The 27777-nt window shown below is 53.4% G+C and overlaps 1 protein-coding gene across 4 annotated transcripts in view; it reads right to left on the reverse strand.

The window, feature by feature from the left end:
• Positions 1–27777, reverse strand: part of FAM178B (family with sequence similarity 178 member B) — an 83920-nt gene that overhangs the window by 13948 nt on the left and 42195 nt on the right. For 3 of the 4 annotated variants that reach the window (XM_016142979.2, XM_016142977.2, XM_016142980.2), the window contains 6 exons: positions 26125–26239; positions 20781–20868; positions 20269–20445; positions 19961–20058; positions 8755–8842; positions 2092–2217 (listed from right to left, as the gene is read on the reverse strand). In XM_016142979.2, coding sequence (XP_015998465.2) covers positions 2092–2217; positions 8755–8842; positions 19961–20058; positions 20269–20445; positions 20781–20868; positions 26125–26239 — 692 coding nt within the window. Of the gene's footprint in view, positions 1–2091; positions 2218–8754; positions 8843–12302; positions 12356–19960; positions 20059–20268; positions 20446–20780; positions 20869–26124; positions 26240–27777 lie in introns of those variants that run through there. The other variant, XM_016142981.2, reaches the window with a different exon arrangement.

The following is a 27777-nucleotide window of genomic DNA, read 5'->3' on the forward strand; positions in this document are numbered from 1 at the left end:
CACAGTCCAGCTGGGGACTCGATAAGGGACAACAACAAAGCCACGGGATCAGTGAGAAGAAAAAGGCATTCTGTGGGCAGCAGAAAGCAGCTCTCCCAGCCTTAGGGGAAGGCTGGGTGCTCATAGGCCCTGCAGAGAAGAGGGGACGTAGGAAGGCCGGGAAGTGGGGCCTGGCAGAGGTGTTTATCTGCAGGGCTGGAGGAGGGCTGCGACCCACAGAGCAGGAAATCTCCTAGACAGCAGCCAGCAGGGCCTGGGGGATGGGGCCCAAAGGCTGGGAAAGGGCTGTCCCCATTTCCTCCAGGCCTCCTGGGGCCAGCCTCGCTCTGGCCTTGGTGTCCCCACTGCACCCCGAGGAGAAAGCAGGCAAAGCCTTTGAGCTTGGGGATGAAAGACTCAGCGCCCAGACCACCACTCCCTGTAAAACAGGGCGGATGACGCCACCATCCCTTTTGGTTGGTGAATAGCCTGACCATCTTTGAAGATGAACGGTGCTGGGGCCTCAGGAGGAGTCAGCCAGGCGCAGGTGGGAGTGGGGCTGGGCTGAGGAAGCCATCACCTGCCCCACCTGGTCCTGCCCGGTTGGAATAGAGCCCAGCCCTGGGGGACAGAACACGCCACGTTTCTGTGCACAGCCTCTCCAGCTCTCCTTCCCTCCTCTGCTCTGGGCCACCTCCCTCTCAGGACAGGATCAACCCCAGGTGGGCTGGAGCTGCAGCAAAGGCATCTGAGAGCCTCAGTGCCTTTCCCACTGTCCCGGCCAGTGTGCCCTACACTTCTTGGGGATACCGCCATGTCACCAGACCAAATAGGTCATTTCCAATTTGACAGCTGACCAGGGGATGCTTCACAACCTCCTTTACATGCATGAGAACAGTCCTTGAAATAAAGGATACTGTCAGTCCACTAGGTGAGGTCACAGAGTGGCCCTTAGGTGCCTGGAGGTCATACTCCTCATGTGGCCAGACCGGACACAGCACCCCCTTTCTCTCTCACCACTCCTCTTCGTCCTCCCTCGTTTTTCCTTCCCCCAGCCCAGGCCTGAGACCTGCCTCCCAGTGCCCTGCTCAGACAGACCACTCACCCCTGGATGCCCAACTCAGCCTCCATAACAGCTTCAGTTCCCCAGGAAATCACTGGCACAGGACAGGACACGGGGACACTCACACGCTCCCAGGAGGCAACAGCTTCGTAAGTGCACTAACATCTGGCTCAGCTGAGAGACAACCTCCCCTACACGTTCCAGAAGAGAACACACACCTGGGAGTTCTCATATCTTCTTACTGATCCATTTGTGTTAACGTTAATTAATTTATTTATCTGATTTGCAGGATGCCCAAAGGCTTGACTTCTGAACCAGAGTGAGCTTTTGGAATGAGCATCTTACCCAATTAGGAAGATGGCTATCTGTGTTCCTCATACTGGTCCCCAGGGGTGGGGTGTTCAAGATCTGCCCCGCTCCCCAGGGAGCCAGGCTTGTGAGTCCACATCTGAGGCCCACACACCCACCCTGCTTGATGTCCACCCCAAGGGCCTCATGCTGCACCATTCCGAACACCACTGCTGCCAGCTAGGGGTTCCTCGCTGCCCCGACTCTTGCTAAAGCATGGCTTTTGGGAAAGTCAGTGAGGAAGAACAGGGAGACCAAGGACTCAGGCTCATTGGCAGCCACACAGAGCTTGGACTCAGCTCTGCCCCTGGAGAACAGGGTGCCTCTCACGTGGGGCCAATATCCTCGTCTTATTCCCACTCCACTCCCTTCGCCAGCATTTCTGCTCCTTATATCCTCTCCAGATGGTGTGGTAAGACTAACAGCGGGGGCACCCATGGCCGACAAAGCCGTGCCAGGTTACACAGGATGTAGCAGAACCCAATGTGGGCTGGGCAGAAGAGCGGCCGACACCTGTGCACACAGCGCCCCACAGGGCCCCGGTGAGGGCACTATCACAGGCTGAGCCCAGACCTGGAGCACGTCCTCACCAGAGGGGCAGCTTGCTGGTCTCTGTCTCCGCAGGGCCCACAGGGGGAAGAGCAGTGAACAGCCTTGCCTTTCCGCTCCCGGGGGGAGGTGGGTAGGTGCTGGGTGCTCACCTCACGGTCTGTCTCGGTGCTGGCCTTTGGCTGTTGCTCCTGGCAGGGCGATGAGGTCTCAGAGCCCAGGTATTGACTGAGGGATGACAGCCTCATGAAGCTCAGCAGCCGACTGAGCACTAACAGCTGGGGAGAAGAAGGGAGGCTGTCACTCTCGGAAGGTGGCAGCAGGGTGCCCGGGGCCCCTCAGGGACTCTGGACCTGGTTGCCTGAGCTGGCAGTGCTAGGTTAGAGTATGGACTTCCAGGACCTGGATCTACCTGTCACTTGGGAGCTGAGTGCCCTGTCTGTAAAATGCAGACAAGCACACACCTTGTTCCCAGGAGGAGGTCACACAGGCACACAGGGCAAAGCCCTTCCTGAAAGAGGTGAACTCGGAAGAGCTGCATGGGTGGAGGCTGGATCCACTTGCCTGCAATAAGCAGACACTCGCGGTTTAGAGGAACCAAGGGCAGCAGAGGGGGTCTCCTCTGCCACCGGCAAGGCCCCATTCCCACTGAGGGCTGCCCATGCCTGCTGGCCCACGCTCCCATGTCCCTCTTCACGTTTAACTTGCTCCTGTGGGAGTTAACCGCCTGGGGAAGATGAGAGGCTGTGTATGAGTCCCCGATGTCATCCTCACACCACCTGCCTGTTTTATCACCCCTTCCTCACACACCCCCATATTCCTTCTAGAGACTTTTAAAGCAAATCCAAACATCGTATCATTTCACCCATAAAGAGAATTTTCCCCCCAAACATAATCAACAATACCATTCTCTTGCCCACAAAATTACCAAGAATTAATTCCTAATATGACCTAACATGCTCACTTTTCTTTGATTGCCTCAAATACGTCCTTCTACAGTTGTTCTGTGGGAAGAGGGATTCCCCACAAGGTCCACACCCTGTATTGGCTTGATGTGTCACTTAACCTGCTAGCTCCCCTGCCTCCATTTAAATTGTTCACCCTCTCTCAACAAATGGGCCAGTGTCCCCACCTCCAACCGTGGCCTGCCTAAGTCCAGGTGTCTGCAGTGAGCACTCCTTCCCGCCCAGCCCTGGTGCCTTATTTGGGTAGCCTCAGCCAAGCCGCAGAGAGGGCCATTCAGTGAACTTGTGGACGGGCAGGCAGACAGGCTCCAAGCCCCTGGCCCCTTGAGGCTACATGCAGCCCTGGGGAGGGGAGGTGATGCAGAACGAAGGAGCAGACTCAGGGGAGTTCAGAGGCACTGTCTCTTCAGATGTAGCAGGTGCAGAGTGGCCAAAAGGGTAAGGGCCGAGCCCCCCAGTCTGGCTCCCTGCTCAAGCCCAGCCCTGCCCGGAACACCTGGCTTCCTCTCCCTGACTCATCTGCAGACACCTGCTCACCACGGGCTCAGACAGCCCACAAGAGCAGCTGGGCTGAGGGCTGGAAGTCAGGCCTCCGCTCCTGTCTGATCCCTTCAGAGGGGAGAGGAGGCAGTAGGGAGAGAGAGGGAAGGTTCTAGGGAAGACAGGCTCAACCTGGAGGCTCACCAAAACCACAGTATGCCACTTTGCTCAGGCCTTGCGAGGCTGGGATAATTTCCAAAACAGTGATGCCTGCTTGGGGCTCACAGCTGTGCAAGCACAGGGGCTACTCTGCAGTTCTCACCCCCAGAAGCAGCCCTCAGGCAGCAGGCAGCCTCACCCCAGTTGAACCCTCCCAGCTACGGAGCCCTGGATGGGGCTGGGCTGGGTGGAGGAGGACACTAGCTCCCATGTTCTCCCTTACACTTGCTTAGCTCTGTGTATCAAGCCTCCACCTTCTGATCCCTTTTGTTTCCAGCTCAGCCATCCACAAGACAGACCCCCTTTCTCCTAGGACGAGGGCTTGTTTGGGCGGTGGTCCCGGCTGGGCCATGGCCTGACCAGCGCACCTCCCTACCTTGGCCCCATTTCTGGGAGCCAGCTCTGTAAACACTCAGCCCTTGAGGACAGACTACGCCAGGCCAGAAGCAGATGATCAACCAAGAAGGCGGGTCTCCACTGGCCTCGGCAATCTGCCCAGCAAGAGGAGGCAGCAGAGTTCCAGCTCAAGTGCTGTCAGCACGGCCTGTCTCCTGTGCTCAATCCTGACTGTGGCCCCCACCTGCCCAGGCTGCGGTGTGTCTGCAAGGCCCTGGTGGCCTCTGTTGCTCCCTGGAGCCTGTGGCCTGACCAAGCCTTCCGAACAGATACTGCACAGCTGTCCCCTCCCCAACTTCCAGCCCCTGTTCCAGGCCCACCTGCTCTGCAAGGCAAGGCTTGCCCAGCTCCCCACACCTCTGCACTCTCCATCTCAACTCCACACTCGTGTATTTCTGTGGTATTTATCACCTTTTAACATGCTGTGTAATTATTATTATCATTATTATTATGTTGCTGTTTTTTGTTTTTTTGTTGTTGTAATTATCTGCCCACCCCACCAGAATGTAAGCCCCATAAGGGCAGTTCTGTTCACTGCAGTGTTCCCAGAGCCCAGCACAGTGCTTGACACATGTGCATGTTTAATCCTCATTCATTCAATGAATGAATGATAGCTGGCAGAACTGCAGCCAGTCTTTCCCTGGGAGATACAACCCTCAGCGCCCGCTTGACCTTGGCCATTTGAAGCCATGCTTTCCAAACTCCAAACAGGAAGGCATGACTTGACAAAAGAGGCTTGCTGTGTGGCAAGAGGTAACCTGGGACAAAATGCAAACTCTGGCTTTCCCCCAAACCTGTTCCACCTGTGCCTTCCTCAGGGCTCTCCGCCCTGCCAGACATGCAGATCTTAGAGCCTCTTTTCTCACATTCTATCTCCTGCTGTCTGTCCATTGCAAATCTGACCACTTCTCACCACCTACACCACCACGTCCCCAGGCTGACTTGCCACCATGGGCTTACATTCTAGTGGGGCGGACAGATAACGATAATAATTAAATTCCTATGCTTACTGCAATCGCCTCCTTCCCCTCCATCCCCAACAGTCTATTCTTAATACAGCTGCCAGAGTAAATTGTAAACACTTTGCAAATCTGGTTACATTTCTCCTCTTAAAATCATCCAAGGGCTCCCTACTTAGGTATGAGAATCAAAGCCCCACCACTGCTGGAGTCTTTGAAGGAGTGACCCTCGCTTATCCGGCAGCCCTCCAGTCCCACCCAGCCCTCGGCTCTCTGCTCCAGCCACACTGGCTTCAGGCTTTTCTCCTAAGAAGACTGCCCGCTCCAGGGCCTTTGCACGTGCTATTCCTTCTGACCCCAGAAAACTGCACAATTCCTTCAGGTCTGTGCTCAAATGTCCCTTTCACCCTTATAAAATAGCAGCCTCCTGACACTCCCTCTCCTCTTTATCTGGCTTTATTTTCTTCCTATGCACCTATCACCACCTGGCATGCCAAATATTTACTTCTTCCTTGGTCTCTATTTCCATCTCCACCTGGACCCTGAGTTTCATAAGGGAGGGATTGAGTTCTCTTCAGTGCTCTGAAAAGTGTCTGGAGGCCTGAGGCCAAATCTGAGACTGTCTCAGGAGTCACAGGAACCACAGGGGCAGTTTGACACGAGACTCTTTTAGGAAATGCAAGCCTTGGGGGGTCACTACCTCCTGATTGCCTACAGAATTCTTGACTCTCAAATTCAGTTGTCTGGCACCTGCTCCTGGTCCTGTGGCCACAGACTGCAGCCTGAGATTGGAAACCAAGCAATCCAGGTACTGGGACCCACTGCTTAGCAGTACCCTGAGAATCCTCTGTCCAGCACTCACCACAAATCCTCTCCTCCCACAGAGTCAATTCTCAGCCCTTGCCCCACCTTCCTAGTGAATCAGTGGATACAGTTTATCAAGTACTTATGCACCAATGAAGGAAGAGGGAGGGATGACCCTTGTCCTTATCTGCCACCCAGGACTGATGTTCAAGGGACCAGCAGGGTATGTGCAGCGTGAAGCAGGAGCTGTGGTCCAGGCTGTCACATACAGAGAGCTGAGGAAAGGGCTGGGGAAGTGGAGATGGCATGCTACAGGGTCAAGGGCATGGACTCTGGAGCCAGGGCCCTAAGGTTGAAGCCCAGCTCCACAGTTTTCCCGCTGTGAGACCCTAAGAAGTTTTCTATTGCACCTGCCTAGACTTCCCCATCTGTAGAAGATCGACGATAAACAGAGTCCTCACTGCCTGGGGCTGCTGTGGGAAACAGACAAGCTCTGAGATGGCCTCTGGGAGACAGCCATTACTGGGCAGTCTACTAGCTGTTCGGTTGGGAGGTGATGGGTGGAAATGCCAGTGCACAAAGGTGTGTGCACATGCGGTGTGGCTGGCCTGGGAGGAGGGCCAGGAGAAACAGGCAGCATTGGCAGGCTGCATGGAGGAGACCTTGGGAGAGGGGGGCACGTGGCTGGATGTGGGCGGCTGTGGGGCCAAGGTGTCCTTTGAAGGCGTGTTTCATGAGGATATGTCTGACAAGCCAGACTGGAAAGGGGAGTGCCTGCAGCCGGGGACCTGGGAGGAGGCTGCGGCCCCAGGCTTGCAGTCAAGATGGGAAAAGGCACGGAGGGCATGGGCAGGCCCCAACTGGCCCTTCCTCCCCTAGAGCCACTAAGATCCTGGCATGGTTCTGCACAGCTGTATTGCCCGCCTGCAGACTCCTCTCTGCAGCAGAAGCACTGACTCCTCCTTCCAGGCCCCTGCTTTTCATTCCACTAATACCTCCTCCTCTGAGGGGGTTTCTTGGTGCAGAGCCTGGCACACAGGATGCGCTCAACCAGGGTCTCATAAGCACATGGGCAGGTGGGCAATGGGTATGGTACGGATGGACTGAGTAGGGCCCAACAGGCGGTGGGAGCCCAGGACAGCTTCCCCTGGAGGTGGCGTCTGCACCCGACAGCCTGTTCACTCACCTCCCTTACTTTGCAGGGCACCTCCAGGCCCTTCCTCCCATTACCTCCCCTCACCCTCCCACGCACATGCTCTGGCCAATAAAAAACACCTTGACTTTGGACCCTCCCGCGCCCCCCTCCGCCCCGTCTCTCCTGTCACTGCCAAAGGCTGCTGGTGGCTAGTGGCTACCCTGCCCCCACCCACAGCTGGGCCTGCCTTCCCTGATCTAGGTGCTCTGGCCTGTCACCTCTCTCTGCTGACCCTGTGCTCCATTCTCCACGGTGTTCAACGACCACACCCACTCCAGAGCCTTCTGGGGACACCTAGTCTTATCCCCACTGCTGTATTTCTGTCCACCCTGCACCCCCTGTGACACTGTGTGGTCCCTCTGTTCTCCTTCACAGAGATGCTGTTACCTCTGTGAAGTGGCCCCTGTGTAGGCCACTCCCCTACTTGCTCCTCTTCAGGTCTCTGCCTGGAGAATGTTCCCCTCACACACACACTGGCAACTCAGACTCCCCGAGTGTGTACCCACAGTATGTACCATGTTCCCATTGTGCCTGGCACCGTGTTTGCCGATAGGCGGGTATGTGTGTATACACATGCACTCATGCATGCGTGCATGTGTGTGTGTGTGACACAGACCCTGAACAACAAGAAAATATCAGAATATGGCATGAATAATTTAAAACAGGTTGACAGTGCCAAGGCACTTGGGATTCTGTGCTCATGAAAGGCCTCCTAGAGAAAGTGAGCTTTCAGCAGGAATGAGAAGGACAGGAAGTACCAGCCATGCTAAGTCCTTGGGGGAAGCATTTAAGGCAAAAGGGATAGCCAGGGCAAGCGCCAGGCCAGGCTGGCTCTGATAAGCCAACTCAAACAGTCACCTTTCTGAGCTTCCTCCATACAAAATCAGACTTAGCCATAGGGTCCACTCTGCCCCAGGATGTGTAATGTGCTGAAACATTCTCTTGGCATTCTGCACAGGGGTTACACAGGCTTGCCCTGTATACCTCCAGTGACCAGAGATGCACAGCTGGGCCTGCTGGGCCTCTCCAGGTGCTGAGCTAGAGGATTTGGCTGTCCTCAGCACCTCTTCTGGGATTCCAGGGAGTATCCCGGGGCTGAGAGTATTCTCAATCTCCCTGCTGTGACCCAGGGCCCCTGCAGAGATGTTCTCTGAGCTTCAAGAAGGTCATAGTCAGAGCTTCTGGGGAGCAGAAGACGGGGAAGCATACAAAATTCCACCTCTCTCCCACCCTAAGCATGCCTAACACTGAGACAGAGGACACTGGGAAGGAGCAGTTCCAATAAAGTAGGATTCATTTCCCCGCCTATAAAATGTGGTACAACCAGGGGCTGTGGGAGGAGAGGGAGAGAAGTTAGTGTTTAAGGAATGGGTGCAGAGTTTCAGACTGGGAAGATGAAAAAGTTCTAGAAGTGGATGGTAGTAATGGTTGCATAACACTGTGACTGCTGAAGGCCACTGAACTCTGCACTTAAACAGGTGAGAACTCCATACTTCAAATGATTAAGACGGTAAAAAAAAAAAAAAAGTTAAAATGGCAAATTTCGTTGTATATACATCACCACAATTTAAAAAAAAGTAATGTATACCTCTTTCTCTATTCTCAGTGCCTAGCACATAGTAGGTATACAAAAAGTACTGGCCAATGCAAGGCTTTGAGTGAAAAATTCAAACTCAGTCTGGTTCTCCTTGGCCTAAGGTTCCTAACCTTTGGGAAAAGCATTGGAATGGAGCGGGGTGTTGAGCCCACTGGCTTCCCAGGCCTGGACGGACACAGCTGGCAGAGGAGCAGACTCACCTGAGCCTTCTCCTGCCAGAGGGGGAGCGTGTCCTGCTGGCCCAGCACCCGGGCGATGACCACCAGGCTGAGCTGGCTTCGAAGCTGCCTGTGAAAGAAAGAGAGAGACTGAGAGGTATGACTGAGGGGGCGGGGTGGGGCAGGAACCCACCGAGAGGTGAACACGGGAGAGATACTCTGTCGGGAGAACCCTGGCTTTCTCTTCTGTTTTACAGCATTTATTATTTACTTTAGAAGCAATCGAGCATGCATGATGGGAAAGTTAAAAAATAAACAAAAAGAGAAAAGTAAAGTAACTGGCAACTTCGAAGGGTAGCATGGTAGTGTTTTCCTTCTCAATTGGTTTTCCCTCCTTGTGCTTCTACTTGTCTGTGGACACACAGAAACAGGAAATGACTGCTTGGCAGGACCGCTGCCCTCCCTCCCTTTGCAGTATTAGAACCTGTTGGCCCACGTACACTGGTGGAAAGTGGGCGACCTGGTCAGGTAAGGCCAAATCCTCTTGGCTCTTTTTCACCCAGCACCCACTGACTTTCCTTTGAAGAACCCTTCCCCGACTGGCCCAAACCTGGGCTCCCAGGGTGGGCACAGGAGCCAGGCCTGGTTCATCACAATCCCTGTGGGGAGTCCCTGTGGGCAGGGGTCTTGGCTGGAACTATTAGGAGAGTGTGTGCCTTTCCAGCAGGGCCACCACTCTGGCAGGAGGTGGTGATCCCACAGCCACCGGTGTCTACCCTGCCTCCTTATGGGAGAGCCTGGAAGATGAAGCAAACAGAACATGAGGCCTCAACAGCATTCAGAGCCTGCTGTGCCTAAAGTCTCCATCCCTGGGGCCATACGGTGGGTCTGTCAGTCTGTCGGCTATGAGCCGAAAACATCCCTTTTGCTTGAGTCATTTTGAGCTGGGCTTCTGAGCCTAGCCCCAAACAGTCCTGAGTTACTCTGGGTGGGGCTGGTATCTCCCCTCCTCAAGACTGAAGACCTCTGATGGGGGTGTTAGATGCTGATGTTTGGGGCTCTGATTTTCATAGGTCCTTGAGGGCTGGAGTGAGCAGAGAGAAGAGGGACATGGAGACCAGGGGTTGGGGCTGTGGATAGCAGTGGCCAAGGGAGGCTGGGGAGGTGGGTGGGAAGAGGAGTCCAGGGCCCCTCCTCCACCCTAGCTCCCACCAGAGCTTGTCTCCACAATGGGGTTACATCTTCCATTTACCCACACACACCTGTTTCCCCTCATGGGCAGCAGATCTCAGCCCCTGGCATGCACTTTGATGTGGCCACAGCCCCATCATTTTCACTAATTCCAGTGGAAAGCCACCTCCAGGGGAAACAAAGGAGAACTCCTGAGGCTGGAGAGTTACTGGGCTGGAGGTGGCTCCTTAGAGGAGAAATGCTCTCCTCCCACTCCCACAGGGTAGACCAACGTCACAAGAAACTGAAGGAGGGGACATGGAACAGCAAGACATGGGCAGTACTCAGAATGACGTTTCTCTAAGGAAGTACTTAGGGGAGCAGGACTGAGCTGCACCCCCAAGCCGGCGCTGAAGGCCCCCCTTGCCCGTGCTGCCTCTGAGCTTGCTGCTGCCCAGGTCATGCACAGTGCTGGGGGCTGAGGTGGGCTGGGCAGGCTGGCACTTGAACCAGGGGCCTCGTTTGTTTTCTGTGATAGCACTTAGTCAAGAAAATCAGAGGAATCGACAAAGCAAGAGGTTCTTGATTAAACAAAGAAGAAAGGCAGCAGAGGTAGCGGCACCACCATGCACCAGAAGGTGGACGTGAAAAGTATGGAAGAGGCCCAGTGTAGGGAGGGTGCGGGGCAGGTGCAGGGCTGAGGGGCACTCCGCAGCCAGTGGGAACATAAACAAGCACCTCTCCCCAGTAAGCTGTTTGGCAAGACCTGCTAACGATGTCTGATGTCTGATGTCCACAATGGCTCAGACCTGAGACCCAGCGGGCCTCCTCCTAGGCACTTAGTACAAAACAAGAAAGCACCAGTGAGTGCTGTGCCAATGGAACCCATTAAAAGACCCATACAACTCGACCTTCCTGAACTAATGCCGAGGCAACAGCACAATGACCATCATGGTATCATGTGAAGGAGCCAGATGTGTGATTTCACTTCAGTAAAGAACCAAAATGGACAAGTACCAGCTGTTGGAAGTGGGAATACGAGTGACACATGGCAGGGGGCAGGACAGTTTCTGCTCAGGTTTTATTTCTTGATCTGGGTGCTGGTTCCATGTGTGTTCGACCTGTGCAAATTCTCTGAGCTACACACTTAACAATCTGTGCTCTGTATGTCACAGTTCAATAAAACTCTTATTTAAAGAAGGAATTCAGTTGGGGGAGGAGGCAGGATTGTCAGATTTGGCCAATAAAAATATGAAATGCCGAGTTAAATCTGAATTTCTTATAGATGTGCAAAGAATAATTTTTTTTTTTAATCCTAAGTCTCTCCCTGCCATATTTGCATTTTATCTGGCAACCCTGAGAGGGACCAGCTATCCCCATCCATTACTGACTGGGAAGACCTGATATTAACTGGCCTGGGATCCTCCCCAACCCTGTCTACCCCTAGCCTTGACCCTTTCCTGCAGCAGACCTCAGCATTTCCACTCCATCTCCAAGTCCTAAGGAGAGGCAGCCACATCTGGGTTGTACCTTGGGACAGAAAACAGGAGCCTCTAGTCCTCAGGTCCCCCACACTAGACCCCCGTGGGTGCAGCTAGATGCCTCCCCCCACCTGGAACCCCACTCTCCAATCTCTCCCTGGGCCCCAGGCACATCACATACCCCACTTGGCTTCCCCTCACTGTCAGCCAGAACCTGCTCTCCAGCTGTTCCCGGAGTCAGGAGCAGTTGGGCAGGGAACTCAGTGGGAGGTAAATGGCCCCTCTGAGCTGCTGCTCCCAGCCAACTTGCAGCCAGAATCAGAAGCCCTGCATCTGGGTGGCAGTAATCCAAGCCAGGCCTGCGTAGATCTCCTGCACCCTAGCAATTGAGCGGGAGGGGCCATCCTGGGGGATGGGGGGTGCCGGCAGGCTGGTGAAGTGGAGACTGGACAGTTTCAGAAAGGCTGAGGCAGGCCAGGTGGGTCAGGATGGGGCTCAAGTCCAGAAATGAAGAAAAGCATCAGAAAAAGCACTTAGGGGAGGGGGAATGCATGGATGAAAAGAAACCCACGTCTGAGGGTGGGGCTCCCTCTGCTGCCCCTGCCTGCCCACTGCCTTTCATCCTAATGGTTCTCCCTGCCTTTTAAACACAATCCCCTGCACTCTCCGTTCCCACTGGAGCACAGGGAGAGGGGACCACTTTTTAATTTTAGACTGAGAACTTACTCTAGAGGAGGAAAAGCAGAGACTCACCCTCAACACCACCCAGACTGCAGCGGGCTGCCCGGCTGAACTTAGCTTGGGTTCCCCCTCTCCCCCAAAACTACCCAACTCCACCTGGCAAGGCCTCCCGGAACTCAAACCTGGCGGACAAAGGAGGATGCAAAAGCCACTGGAGCCATCCCAGCCACTGTCATATAAGGCAAGGCTCCAGCTTACCGCACTGTGTAGCAGGCCAGGCCTCTGCTTTGGTCCTGCCCCGCCACTTTCTTGGGCCTCTGTAAGACCAGGACACTGGATTAGCACTCAGAGGAGCCCAAGGCACTGGGAAATTTGGAAATGACTTTTCCAAATCCCCAGCAGAGGCTCAAAGTGGAATGCAGGGGCACTGTGCTTCCCAGCCTCCAGCACTCCCTCTAGCTCCTGCGAGGGGCAGCCCAGCCGACACCTTGCAGAGACTGTCAGGACAACCCTATGGGTCAGTGTGGCCCCGTCTGGTACCACTTCGTCTTCACTCCTTCAGAGGGGAACCAGGCCCTGCCAAGGCCAAACTGCCCTAAAAGGCCATCAGGCATCTGGCCAAAGGCATGAGCCGCCTTTTCCATGTCTCTAGGGCGGCTCAGGAAGCAACAACAGTGGCCTGTTCCGCTGTGGAAACGCTGCCCAACACCCTGCCTCAGGGTGTCTGCTTCCCTGGAGCTACCCAGGCTGCCTCTTATGGTCACTGCCGCCCTCATGCCATTGACCCTGAGCCCTTCATGCAACATATTATCATAAAATACAACCTGCCCATGAGCATGTGCTGCCCAGGTGGAAAGGACCAGGACCTGGGCTAAAGGTGAGGCCAGTGGGCCATCCATATGCATGCAGGGACACTTGCAAGTGTGGGCATACACAGTAGGGACAGGAAGAGATGGCGGGGTGCAGACGGCCACAGATCCACTCAGCGAACCACCACACAGCAACACAAATGGTGCTGTACACGTTCAAAAACGGACAGAACCAATGTGTGCGGCGCAAGATGGGAAAGGGTTTTCTTTGCAGAGAGAACACTTTGGAGGAGCCTGAGGGGACTTCTGGAGAGTAGGGCTCTCTTCCGTGATGCACTGGAAGTGACACAGACAGCCTCCCTTGCAAAGTGCACTGCATGTCTGCCTCTGCTGCGTCCTTTCCTGCACACATATTGTAACTAAACAAAAAAGTTACTACTATTTAGCAAATAAAGCTCACACGGACAATCACAATCCACCTTTCATCCTCCCTCCCTATTTCTTTTTTTGGGGTGATTATGATAAAACCCATAAAACCTTAGGCTCAGAAAACACCTTAAAAGTCATCTCGTCTTCACCTATTCATCCATTTAAGTAAGGCCTCCGCATGCTTGAAGTTGCCGCGTTTCTCACAGCTGCCCTTTCTCCAGGCGCACCAGACACACTTTTCTATCCTTCCGACTCTTTTTGCCATTCTGTGTTGGATCCTCCAGGGCCCTAGGGAGTTGTCAGCATTCTGACAGGGGAGGTGCTCAGAGCTGAGGCTGCTGCTCATTTTCATGGCAAGCCCGCCATGCTGCACAGCTAGGATCGAGCCCAACATCACACACGTCATGCTGTCAAATTCCATTTCCAGGATCCTGCTCTTTATTGTGAGTCTGGGTCTCCCTTTCACTCAGCCTGTCATTATGGTCTGTCACGATCTGGGACCTTCAGTTTGCTGTCAGTTGCATTCATGTCATGTGTGAATCTGACCTTTATTCCACTGATGGCCTCATCCAAGACCCTGAGTCTGCTTTTGCCAACATATTGGTGAAGACAGAACTCTGGGTGGCCGCAGGGCCTGCTCCCAGGCGGACTCTGATGGCTGCAGCACTTTAGATAATAAGCCTGTCTAGTCCTAAATCACTTGGCCCACGCTTCCTTATGCTGTCTACAGGATGCGACACCAGTCTCTACCCAAGGCCTTGCAAACACCCAGGTCTTCTCCAGAGAACTGTTAGGAAAGGAAATGAGGCTGGTCGTGTATGATTTGTCCTTAGGAATACTCAGGGAACCCCATCTGCTCTCCTCCCAGGACTGATGAGGGTGTTCTTCCACTGGGGCGGGGGGTCAACTCTCTCCACACAGCCAGTAGCTGTCACACAGCTTGCGCCTCTACCTCATGCTTCAACTCCCTTCAGTTGAGATTTGGGTCCAGGTGAAACATTATGCTCCTCGACAAGAAAAGCAGAAGCAAAAGAGGAATTCTGTGGTGTTGGTCTTTCTCCATCGGTGTTAACAACTCATTGTCTGCCCCAAAAGAACTGTGCAGAAGCCCTTCCAACGACTCTTACTTTTCCCCAGGGTTTTATCACTGGTCCGTGCTGACTACTTGCCTTCCTTTTGAACCCTTCCTTCCACCTTCCATTTATCTTTCAAAATCTGAGATTGTGCAGGAGCTCCGGCTGCAACCCTGTAGCCTTTAGCTACTTCCCGTTTTTTCTCTCAGCAGTTAGTTTGCAATCCACAGTCCAAGTTTTATTGCAGGATCTCCTAGCTGGAACGAGCCATCTTTCTTTGCGGCGTTTGCTACTAACAAATCATCTCTCTCTCTGTGCGTTTTGAACTCTGCCCTCCAGAAGCAACTGCTCCATAAGCCTGCTCACCAAGCCCCTCGCGGGCACCAGGCCCCAAAGACCAGAGAGCAAAGTCATGCTCCAGCCCAAGGAGTCCGCAAAGGGTACCAGCAACCAGGGCTGGTGGCAGGAGGTTTCTCGGGAGAGGGGCTGTCTTGCTCTAAACCTCATCTCAGGGTTGAAGAAGCCTTACCCAAGCAGGGAGGAGGTGAAGAGGGGAAGAGGCTTCTCCAGCAAGAGGGGACGCATGCTGAAAAGCTCAAAGACAAATGCTGATGGTGTTTTTGGTGGCTGCAAAGTGTTAGGCTGTGGCTGGAGCAGGGGAGCCTGCAGGACATGGGGGGCAGAGGGAAGGTAGGACTGAGGAGGAACAAAGACCCTCAGACACCAGGCTAGGTTATTTGAGCATCATCCTGAGGACAGAAGCCTGAGGGATGTTAAGCACAGGAGTGACAGGGCCACATGTGCATTAGAAAGAAGGTCACACTGCAGGACAGTGTGTATGTGTGTGTGTGTGGGGGGGGTAACCAGGTGGGAGAAGCCTGGAAAGAAAGGGCTCTGATTCAGAAATCCAGGGAGCAGTAGGAAGAGCTGGAACCATGGTAGCCACAGTGGGATGACCAAGACAGATGACTATTGTGGAAGCCAGGAAAGCCTGAAAGGACAGAAAGTGCCCACAGACTCCTAGGCTTCAGGCAGCTGATCCCACCATAAGGCAATGGGAAACAGCGGGGTGACCCTCCTTGGAAAGTGGTGACTTGTTTTGCACATGCTGAACAGGATACCTGCCCACACAGATCTGGGGCTGAGCAGCAAAGTGTGGCCATGGGCACTGCCTTGGGTGCCCCCAGCATGCGGTTGGGGTTGAAGCCATAATGTAAATGAGGGGGCGTCTCAGGTTGGATTCTCCAAGAAGTGGGCTCTGAAATGGAGATGAACATGCAGCAGGCTCATGGAGGGGAGGAACAGCGTGCTCTCCAGCTCACCCGTCAGGGAACGAAGGAAGCAGGTTTGGGCTGAGGGGAAAGCCAGGCTGCAAGGCAGTCATAGCAAAGTTGACCCTGCAAGCTCTGGGCTGGCGAGGTCCTTCAGAGGTGTCTGGAGTGAGGCCTTCACAGCTGCTGGCCCTGGGCTGCTCCCACGGAAGGGGCCCAATCTCGGGGCAGATGACTATCTTCCAGAGAGGCAACCCCTGGGGCGGGCTGGCAGCTCCTGGACTGGAAGGTGCCCTGACACTGCACCAGGGATGGAGAAGATGGTCTGGGCCAGAACCTGAGGCACAACAAGCTCAAATGGAGGAAGGACAATGGGTGATGGTGACTGAAGAGGGGCCAGAGGAGGGAGAGAGCAGGAGAGCAGCACTGTGAAGCCAAGAAGATGGATATGCCTGCTCATTAGAAAAGACTATTTGGCCACTGGGGACAGACCAGCTGAGACGGAGTGGTTGGTGCCAGATGTGGTGTGTCTCCTCGGCTCCTACCACCTATCCACAGCCACCCCTAAGAGTGAGCAGATGTATACATACTCCTGGCTTTATTGTGACCCACTTCTCCTTTGCTGTCTACCTCCCAGCTCTGGCCGTGGTCCCTTCACTCATAGACATGGCCTTTATCTTGATTCTGAACCCCCCTAAAACCCTGAAGGCTTTTTGGACCCTGGCTGCCTCCTAGAATGTTCTGAATGACTGTCTTCTCAGGTGAGAACTCCCTACAGCATTGACCTCTAAAGAGCCTGGCATGTGTCCAGGGTTCAGCAATGAGTGAGAGGCAGCTGGGGGAAGGAGAGGTCATGGGTAGAGACAGAATTGTTCTCAGGTAGGGGACACACAAATGCATTGATAAAAAGCTCAAGGTCTAGAAATGAGAACGAATGATGCAGAAGGTAAGTTCTGGAAGAGGCGGGACTTGGGGTCCTGAATGTAGGAGGAGAAGTGGGAGGTTCCTCCTGGCAGTGTGGGACACGGAGGGAACAGGGAGCCTTGGAGAAAGTGGTAGCACTCCAGCAAGTGCCACTGCTCCAGTCTCCAGCACGTAATGATCCAATGACCTTGGGGCTGTTCTCCCCAGGGCCCAACTTCTATGTGACAGCCACTCTCCCTCAGTGGTCAGAATCTGGTAGCTTCAGACAGAAGGAACTGTGCCGGGAGGGCAGTGGGGGCTCTGGACAGCAGGCACAATGTGACCTGTGGTGGGCGTGAGGCCAGTTTTGGTTCGTCATTAGTATACATGTCACTACGCTAACCGCTGTGGTCAATAAACCCTTGCTATTCCTCCAGGTTAAATTGTCGGCGGGTTGGCACATTTCAAAGTCATTGGCTCAATCTAGTCATGTAGTGCTCTAGAGGGATGACGGGGACACACACGCTGTCAACGGAGGGGGAGCCAGCCTGTTTCTTCACAAGTTGCCCACAGGGACAAAGAACTCTCCATCATCATTGGGCAGTTTGTGACTATTTAGGAAGCCTTGGTTTGCTCCCTCATCTGACCAGGCAGATGATGTCACCCTCCCTCTACTCTGAGGGAGCCTGGGGACATCTGTCCGCCTTCAGGGGAGCAAGAGCAGCCTTCAGCTCGCCATCTCCTAACAGAGGTCTGCTGGGGACACGTACTGGGCCTAGACACAAATGGGATGGCATGAGCTTGTCCCAGTAGCTGCCCAAGCTGCCCTGGAGGGGAAAGAGTCCCCAAATGGATTTTCCTCCAAGAACTTCCACCCTTCCGGTGCTTTTCTTTAGTATTTACTTTAATTTTTCACAGTTAAGCTCAACTTTGACTTCACTCTGTGGCACATCCAAGAGTCTTGGTCAACAAGGTGGCAGGGGATGGAAGGTGGAGGGGTAGCGAGTGTCATACAAATGTTGGTGGAAGTCCCTGCCTGGTACTTAGCCAGTCGGCAGACTAAAAAAATGACAGCCCTTAATGCAACAATATGCCCTCCTTCCTGGGGTCGGTCTGAGCACTGGGCCCAGTGGGGCAGCCATCAGCAAGGGCAGAACAAGGCCACCAGCAAGTGCCTCCAACATTGCACCACAGGAAGCAGGGGACCAGCTAAAAACCACGGCCAGTACAATGTGGCTATAAATGGACAAGAAGGTCTCCTGACCTAGTCTGTAGTGACCGCCAAAACACACCTTGAAGTGAAGGAAGGGCGGGGGCACATACACACAAGCACAGATGGTGACAGGCCGGGGGGCACATTTTCAATACATACTCCTTGGTGGCTTTTGAACTCTGTTCTATTTGTATACTTTATCTGTTTAGAGAAAAAAAAAAATACTAAGATGTCTAGATAAACAAATAAATCCCACACGTGTCGGTGGTGAAGCCTCTTTCCTGGCACAGCCCTTGGCAGGAGGTATTGCCCTGCTGTGTCTGTGTGAAAGCAAGGCGAGGCTGCTCATTTCATTCACTCTTGGCATTTAAGAGGCACTGACCAAAGATCCTGAGCTACAAAGGGACCTGTAAAAGCACTGATTCCTGGAACGACAGCTTCACGCTGGTAGTGGATGAATGCCACCACAAATTTAGGATACGATGAAGGTAATACATTAGGAAAGACCAGATTATTAAAACAGAAAAAAAAAAAATGGTGTTGGGTCCACTGGCTTTTTGCAGGTGGAAAAAAAATCAAGTTAGGTCCCTGTCTCACACCTACAAAAAATAGAGATTCCAAATGGGGTTAAGAACTGGCAGAGACAGAACTCTAGAAGTACTGAAAGGAAATAGAACATAGTATTTACAAGGGTCCTGGGGGTGAGGCTGGCCTTCATATTCAGGATAGAAAGATTCTGTTACAATCAGCTCTGTGCTATGCAACCAACTTTTCTGAAAATTTAAATCTATTCTAAAATTAAAAGTTTATTTAAAAAGTTTTTAAAAAATTCAGTTCACTAAAAGATAATCATATATAAAGTTTTAAAAAGGACAATATACAGTCTTAGGAGAAAATACAGTGTCTGAGACATACATAATAAGCAATATATAAATCAATATAAGAAGATAAGTTGCCAGATAGAAAGAAAAATGGGCAAGAAACATCAAGAAGTAATTTATAAGAAAAAGACAAAAGGCCATTAACCATATGAGAAGATTCTCGATTTCACTGCCAGTCAGGGAAATGAAAATTGGAACCCCAGAATGGCATTTTTCACTTATCAGATAGACAAAAGCTTAAAAACACACTGAGAACATGCAGTATTAATGACAATGTGAAGAAACGAGTATTTTCATGCCCATTTGGTGGCATTATTAATTGGCACAGCTTCTTCTTAGAGGCCCCATTTTAAACGTACATACTAGGATTGCAATCTCACTTCAAGGAATTTATCCTATAGAAACATCTAGATAAATGTGCAAAGTTCATATACACTGACAGTCACTGGTTGAACATCCAGAACTAGGGGACTGATTACACATACACCAGGGAATATGACAGCTGTGAGAAAGCATGAGGTCCACTGCGTGTGCCCACACACATCTGTACAGGTATACATGCGTGTAGCCCAGTTTTTTCAAACACAGAGCAAGAACTTCTCTGTCAGGACTGTGGACAGGCCTCTCTTGCCACCAGATTCACAGGACACAGACTGAGCCCCCACCACAGGATGATTGCACTGGCTGGGCCCTAGGGATGTGAAGCTGAATAAAACCCCCAGCTGCTCTGTGGAGAGTAACTGGGAGGTGCCTGCGAAGGCCAGGGGTCTTCCTGAGTGGAACTCCAGGACAAGCCTGGTTGGAAAAGTGGGAGGGGGCTCATTCTCAGGTGATATGGCAAGTGGCACAGATAAGGGACATGCTCTCCTGTAGGAGAGGTGGCCATGAACAAGGAAACAGCGAGATCATTTCAGGCAGAGATCAATGCTGTGCAGAAAATAAAACAGAATGATGAACTGAGACTTTGAAAGGTGGGTGGGGTGGGGGAAGCAAGCAGGGGACATAATGCAGCTGAGGTCTGAATGATGAAAAGGAACCGGCCGCAAAAGCTGGAGAGGGTGAGGCAAAGAAAGGAGGGCAGGGACGCCAAAGTCAGAAACTAATTGTGCAAGACAATTGTTTTGCTAATAAAACCATAGTAAGAAAATTAGACTTTTTTCCTTTGCAATGAACTCGTTAGTGAGTTGTATTTTTAGTTCTTTCTCCTGGGTTTTAGAGATGGCAGAACAGCGGGAGTGGGAGGTTTGTTGGGACTGATGGGGAGGATTCTGGATCCCCACACCCTGCTCGTCACAGGGAGTGTCCAAGGGAGCAGACCGAGGTGAATGAGCACCCACCTGCTCCGGGGAGTCACGTCCAGGAAGAGCTGTACAAGTGCCAGCAGGTTGTGGTGGTGATCTGACACCCAGCTCAGGGTGAGGCACAGCTGCTGGAGCTGCAGGGACAGCGGGCACCAGGGTGGGTGCATGCAGGAGGGGCCATCTTCCACCCTGACCTCCTCACCAGCCCACTCAGGAGTCCAGGGGCAGGAGGGGGTGTTCCCAGGTGTTCTGATGCCCTCTGAGCACTGCTGTCCCCATCTTGGGTATGCTAGGGGAGACTGGGACCTTACAAAGGCAATAGGCGTGGCCAGGGGCTCTGGTACCTGTCCTGGCCACTCTTGGATGTTCTCGAGGAGCAGGGGTAGGAGCTGCTGGAGGTCAGTCTTGGGCAGCAGGCGCAGCCCCACGTCCAGGCTGGCATGACACAGCAGCCGAATCAGGTCCAAGAGGCTCCAGTCGTTGTAGGCCCTCGGCTGCGCCAGGGCGCACAGTGTCAGGAACTGGGGAGCAGAGAGCTAGGGCAGCACCACCCCTGGGAGATGATGTGGTGGGAGGGGTGGACACGGCGAGCCCCTGATGGTGCTAGGTGAGAGCTGAGGTAAACAAGCAGTGAGGCCAGACCCCGCCACCCCCGCCCCGCCCCTGTGGGATTCTCTGGTGGCAGGTGCAGTCACCACTGTGGAGAGGATGAATGATCATCTGGCAGCATCAGTGCTGAGAGCTCACATGGTGCCTGCGGTGGGATGAGCACACTGTGGCGCTCAATGGCACACACTCACAGGACCCACTTGCTGAATAGGTCTGGACTGTGAGTAGGGACCGCAGGGAGACTCACCTTATAGATATAGCTCAGGCTGATGGCCAGGGCCGTCTCCTGGGGGGCGTCCTGCTGCTCGCTCAGGCTAGCTTCACCTTTAGGCATGCTAAGGCAAAACAAAACACAGGGAAGGAAAAGGGGGAGTGGGCACCAGGGGAGAACTGAAGTGGGGAAGGGGCACAGAAGGCCCCGGGGATGAAACAATACACGTGGCCGGAGACACTGATGGCCCGTGCGCCGGTCTCTACTGCTTCATAACAAATTACCCCTAAACACAGAGGCTTACAAACAACCTTACTACTTTGTGCAGTTTCTGAGGGTCAACAGCTGCTCAGCTGGGTGGTTGTGACTGAGTGTCTCAGGAGGTTGCCGCCAAGGCACTGGGGAACGGGGCTGCTATCATCTCAGGTTTGGCTGGGCAGGAGGCGCTGCTCCCAAATTCACTCATGCAATCATGAGTGAGTGACCCTTAAAGTGAGTGACCCGAGAGGAGAATGCAGGGACAGCAGCCCCAGCCTCTCACACCTAACCTTGGAAGTAACATTGCACTGCATCTGCTGATCACTTTTGGCCACAGAGGCCAGCCTGCTACCATTCTGGTCAGGGCTCTAGCTTTAGTATTCTGGGACTTGGAAGCCAGGAAATCACTGCCCCCAAGAGTCTTCCTCAAAAGACTTCTCTGTCCGTCCAGGTGTGATGACTCTGCCTGCTCCGAAAAGCACTCTATGCTGTAGCTTCCAAAGTCAGCAAGTTAGATGAGAATCAGAATAAAAATGAGCCTCAAAAACCCCCCAAAGGTGGCACACCACACGCTTCTACTGACCAGCCCAGCATGGCCAGTGTTCACCGAGGGAGGGCAGAGATCCGGTTGAGCCCAGACGAAGTCAGAGGCCAGGGACATCTAAAACAACGGTCCAGGAAACTGGGGCACACAGCGGGTGGTGAGTGGCAGGGAAGCCAGAGAAGCTCCATCTGTATTTGCAGCCACTCCCCAGCGCTAGCATCACCGCCTCAGCTCCACCTCGGATCCTCAGGTGTTAGATTCTCGTAGGAGTCACCCTCAGGGTGGCACAATGCTTACAGAGGGAGACAGCAGGTTCACACTGCCCTTTGCACAAGCTTCCCAGACACACGCTCATTGGATGAAGGGCTGAGTGGGATGCCCTCACTAAACGGTCCCCTCTCTGGCCGGATGTGTACTGTTGACTTCAAATAAGTGAGGTGAGTTTATGACAAGGCTCCCTTTGCTGGCTCATCCACTTTGCTCTGTTGACTAGTGTGGCGTCCCGCCAGCGGCGGGCTCTCATTAAGCAAAGGTATGGATGACGACGACACTGCCAACAATCAAAGCTGCTAATGGGAAGAGCACCGTGACCTGGTAAAAGGTCTCTGTTCTTTAATTCCTGGCACTGGTGCTGCTTCTTGGAGGGAATTGTGTCCAGGAATTTGGAAAGCTGGTGCCAACAAATGGAGTTTGGGTGAGCTCAGCCAGTCTTCCAGACCAGCATTTACTAGGGCCAGGGAATAGATGAAGCTGGCGTTCACATCCGGGCACTTGTGGGACTGTATCAGTGAGGATGGGGCAGGCAAGTACAGTGGGGCTGCCTTCAGATTTCCCAAGGGGTGGGGGATAGAGTTGGCTTTGGGACTCTGCTGGAGAGCCCTGGGCTTGCAGACAGTTTGGAGCTGCCAGAGGGAGGTAGAGTGTGGAAAATACCAGCTGGTGATTTCTGCTTCAAGCTGGAGAGGGAAAGTGTGGCTGTGACGGAGCCCTCCCATCCTTAGGAGAGAACAGCAGCCTCAAGTGGAGAGGGCAGACAGCCACCCAGGGTATGCTCCAGCGTGTCCCTGGGCTGCCTCTCCTGGGGAACAGCAGGTAATATAACAGGGTGCTCTGTCTCCTGCCTTTCTCAGGGCCCAGGTGCCTGACCAGCTGCATCTATGGTCCCCAGGCCCCCATCACTGCTTGCAGCAAGAGGCCACGGAACATAGGGGTTTGAAGCCTGAAGACCCTGCTCCCCTCCTGCACTCAGCGGGTTTAGAGTCAGCTGGTGGCCCCACCGTGAGCAAAGTGGCTGCATCTGTGATGTCTTCCTCCTGCCCCTGGCTGGCTAGGTTAGGGCTCACAGGCTGTGGGCAGCACCCAGGAGCTGGAGTTTCGGTCACAATGACACTGTTCCACACGCACTGAGGAATCTTAAGAGAGCACATCACCGACTTCTACCTCCGTTTCCATATTTGTTTTTCCCAAGGGTTGAAAAAAAATAAGTTACTATCTGCACCGTTGTCTGATGTTCTCAGCTGGGAAATGTAAGGGAGGGGTGTGGGCACTGCTATCGCCACAACCAAGAGCCGCTGTGCAGGTGCCTGCATAAAGGCAGAGTCCCCACATGCAGGCTGCCAGCAGCCTGCTGTCCCCAGGTCTGCACCTCCTGCAGAACCAGACCAGTGATCCGGCTCCACAGGCAGCCGAGGAATGGAAGCTGAGCTGGTGGAAGGGGAGGGAGGCAAATTTTACCCGGATCGAATTACACCATCCCATGGGGGCCGGCTATGGACAGGATGCCCAGGATGCTGTTTCAATGGATTAACTGTCATTTTCTTACTTTCTGGCTTCTGCATGGGGCTGCCCTCTCAGAGGACCAAGTGAAAGAAGGCCTCTGGCACTGGGCAGAGGCTTGTTAGTCTGTAGTGGTCAGTCTTATATATCTGTCCAGGCTCCCTTGCTGGCCTTTGTAATCAGGAGTGGCCTTGGAAGTCCAGCTGTGGCCACTTGAGCACTTTCCCTCTCTCTCCAGGTGAGTCTGTGCAGCATGTGGCACTGCCCCCTCTGAGGACACTGGAACCTACTCAGTGTTCACACCCTGGTCCTTGCTTCTGCTTCTCCCACTCTGGCTGTAGAAGTGCTACCCTGTAACAGGAAGCCATCAGCCCACTGTCTGGTCCTTTCTGAGAGGAAGTCTTGCTCCATGAGATGCTGATGGGTGTTAAGGAAACTAAGACCAGGAATGGATAGTGAAGACCTGAATTCACAGCAGCAGGAATGATGGCCAAGCCAGGGGCCCACGCACAGACCACTCAGCCCTCGTTCCCAGCCTGGGCCAGTATGAGGCTCTATGGGTGACGGACACAGGGCATGTGCTCTGCCAGGGGAACCCTAGATGGGACATCCCCACAGTGGAGATGTGCCTGACGTGACCCCAGCTGCCTCGGGATGAACCTCTGAGCCAGGCCAGGAGCAAGGTGAGGAGGGTGGTGGGGGAGGCCGCCACATTGCAGTGGCTCTGGTGGCCCATGTGTCTGTGCAGGAGCCATACCCACAGTACAGGAGATGCCAGAACATTCTTTGTGCTTCCTAAAGATGTCGGAGGTGCCATCTTCCCACTCCTTGACCTCTAGAGTTTCCCTAAGCACAGTAGTCAGCCAGCCACCCAGGACATACATGGGAGCATCTTGGCCACCCCAGAGAGGTCATGGGGTATCCAGGACCTGTCTGCCTGCTTCTCCCAAGGAGGCTGTGTCCTGGCAGAAAAACTCATTCAGTCCTAGTGGCTTGGCAGGTGGTCCCAACCTGTTTTGACGGAGCTGCCATAGACCGGCTCCCGGGGGCCAGTGCTCAATCCTCTAAGCCAGCCTATGGTGCAGAGCCCAAGGAACCAGGCAGGGCTGTCATGGGGCAGCTCGGAAGGGCTCTGGGCCTGGCCCAGGGACAATGTGGCCCTGCCTGCCTCCTGCACAGGGCTGCCTGTGCCTGGTAAAGCTGGAAGGCTACATGGCAGGGTCTGCGTTCCAGGTATCTGAGATGATGCCTTGAAAGGGCCATAGCTCTAATGCCCACCTGCCCTCTGCGGCCTCCAGGAATGGGGGGGTTCAACCTGAAGCATAAGGGGCAGGAAGCCGCAGAGAAGAGAGGGAGGGGCATGGCTCTTTGCAGAGTGAACTGGGTGGTTATCAGTCTCCAGTGCCACCTCCTGCTTTGCAAATGGACACCAAGAGCTCATCGGGACAGTTGGAAATGCCTCTTCTGAACCCCACAATGCTCCTACCCTACTTTTGATGTGCATCTGTTTTCTGGGTGTGATCTTTTCCTGAGTCAACCTTGATGGTGGAGTGATCACAGCTTCGTGTTGGGGAAGAGGTATGTGGCTTGTTATACCAGATATGGAACAAGGGGTGGGGGCACTGCAGGCAGGCACATACGTGGGTGTTTACAGCAGGGCCAGTACATAGGTTTCGCAGATAATTTTTAAATACAGTCATGTAACAGGTTCTGAAGAAGCATAGGCCTTCCCTGCACAGGACACTGACCCACCACAGCAAGGGAAGGGGCCCGGCAACTCCTGAGCCATGGGGGCTCCCGGGTAACAGCCTGCCCAGGGTTCTAAACACTTTTCTACCTCAAACCAGCTTCTCAAAGAATTCTCAAGAAAAGTGTGGATGTGCTATAACCTGCAGAACAAACCTATAACATGTTAACACTTTTATAGCCCAGATCCTGTCACCATCTACCCGACTGTCATCATCACTGATAGACTGTGTGCCTCTGTCTCTAGAGGGCAGGGATCAGGCGTATGCAAATTAGCATCCCTGTCTCCACCCTCACCCCCCTCAGCCCAGTGCACAAAAGAGGCACCCACAAAACAGAATAGAGCGTCACGGACATCACATGCACAACTGTGCCCCGCTGGCCATGAGCTGATGTCAGGTGTGAGCCAGAAAGAGAAGGGGCTTGAGGATGGACTGAAGAGACAGGGGCACATTTGGGAAGAGGAGGGGAAGTGAGGGCTCTGAGCCAGGCAGCAGTGGGAAGAACTGTCAACCGAAGTAGCAAGACAGTGTTGTGCCTGGTTCTTCCCGTCCCCGAGGCTGGGAGCAAGGCAGTTCGCACACTCATACTCGGTTTCACGTAGGGGTTGTCCTGTAAACTTGTCAGGCTCTGGGCTTCACTGGGTAGGGTACAGCTGAGTTCAGTAACTTTTTTTTTTTTTTACTTAAAAAAAATGCACACATTTTACATAATCTGATTATCAGAGGAAATCTTCCTTTTTCTAACGTATAGGTGTTCATTTAGCTAAAGGCTGTCCCACAAGCAACAATGAAATCGGCAGCTGTGGACAATGAACGACCAGATGTGTTATATTTATAGACTAGGAAATACTTTAATATTTCCCGGTATGAATGTATGCTGAGATTCTTTGTAATGTTTTGTTTTGTTTTGTTTTGTTTTTAACCTCTGTACTGATCTGTAATGGTACGGAAAAGCCTGCCCCCATTTAAGGTACATACTTTGGTGGGTGTGAACCGAGTAACTGGTGAACGAAGGAGAGAGGACATGAGGACAAAAACAAGGGGACGGACTCACCTCCCGCTGTGCTGAGAGTGCCCCAGTGGGCACGGGGCAGTGCCATGGGCCCCCAGGCTGTGAAGTGCCTCTGTGACCTCCGGCAGTGAGGGGTACCACAGGTGCGTGTCTCCATCTGTCAGGTCAAAGGGGTCAGGTTTGGAGCGCGCAGGAGAGGACAGGGCACACTGCTCCCACCTGTGGGCTGGGAGTGACCCTGGCCCGGGGGACCAGTTTCTGCATTCTGTGGCACCAGAGGTGTCATCTGCAGAAATGAAGCACCCAGTGTTTTTCAGACATTTACTGGAGCTTTGGGAACTCGGATGTTTATTCTCTGGTCTTCGAGCTATGGTTACCTTGTTGTGCCATGGCCCAGGGAGTCTTGGCAGCCATGAGGGAGCTGAGCTGCTCAGAACCAAGTCAGTTGATGAGCCCTCAGCTGGAGGCCTCAGGACTGCAAGACTCAGAAGACATCTCAGTGTCCCAGGCTCTCTGCCACGAGGGCTGAGGCTGGCTTGGAGTCCACTCAATGTGACGCCTGCTATGACAGGAGGTGTTCCCAGGCTCACCATCTTTGCCAGGGACACACAGCCTGGGAGGTGTCTTCTCAGCAAGCTCAAGCTGAGAGCACCACCCTCTCTTGACCAGTTTATAAAATGCACTCAATAATCCAATCACATCAACAGAGAGAAACCTTACATACTCAGGTCCTTTGCTCCATCAGACAACTGAAGGACATTTTCAGAAGCAGGAGCGCAGAAAAAAAAAATGCTGTGGCATAGCATGTTTCCCAAAGATGAAATACTGCAACGTCCTCTCCCGCCTCATATGCTCTCTGCACGTGATCCCTGCACACCTGGCACTCAAGGCAAGAGCATGTCTGTACCCATCACCACCCCTCCATCTCATTTACTGACTTGCTTCTGGTTCATCTCTCCAAGTTAGAATGTGAGGACGAGTCTGTGTTGTTCATCCCTACACACTCAATGTCCAAGGGGTGGCTGGTGTGTGGAGGAAGCTGAATGAATGAATGAATGAATGGAGAAAATCTTAAGCCTAACCAAGTAGTGCACAGCTACAAGGGAAATTGAGAATGAGTCACAAGATAAGCTAGTGGTCCCAGAACGCAAAAGCTGAAGCTGCCCATGAACAAGGCATCGGAATCAAGGACCTGGACGCTGGGCTGGGGCGCATTAATGTCACATGCTCAAGCCTTCGTGGTTCTGGATGGCAGGGGTCCCTCCTAAGGCCCCACTTCACTGCACTCCATGTGTGCAGGACCCAAGCTGGGTGCTAAGGATAAAACGTGACCCGGAAGAGACTGGACCTCAGGGCCTACAGTCTAGTTGGGAGGAGCAGCCAGGCTGGCAAGTCAACAAGAAAAGGGTGGGTCCACGTAAAAACTAAGGCAGGTGAGAGGGTCAGAGCCTTCTCAGAGGATGGGGAATGTGCAAAGAGGGACAAGGAACATGGCACAGTCAATAGGAAAGGAAGCACATACCCCATGAAGGGAGGGGAATGACAAATGCAGGAAGGCATGTCCAGAGACCAAGGCAACAAATCAAGCAGCCTAAGGGCACTGCGAAGTTTTGGCCATAGTCCTGTCCTGCTGCAGGGCCTGTGGCCCATGGATGGAGTGGCAGGGAGAGGGTCTCTGAGTCACATTCAAGGACA

The sequence above is a fragment of the Rousettus aegyptiacus genome, unplaced genomic scaffold (assembly GCF_014176215.1).
Source record: "Rousettus aegyptiacus isolate mRouAeg1 unplaced genomic scaffold, mRouAeg1.p scaffold_m13_p_7, whole genome shotgun sequence".
Classification (NCBI taxonomy): domain Eukaryota; kingdom Metazoa; phylum Chordata; class Mammalia; order Chiroptera; family Pteropodidae; genus Rousettus; species Rousettus aegyptiacus.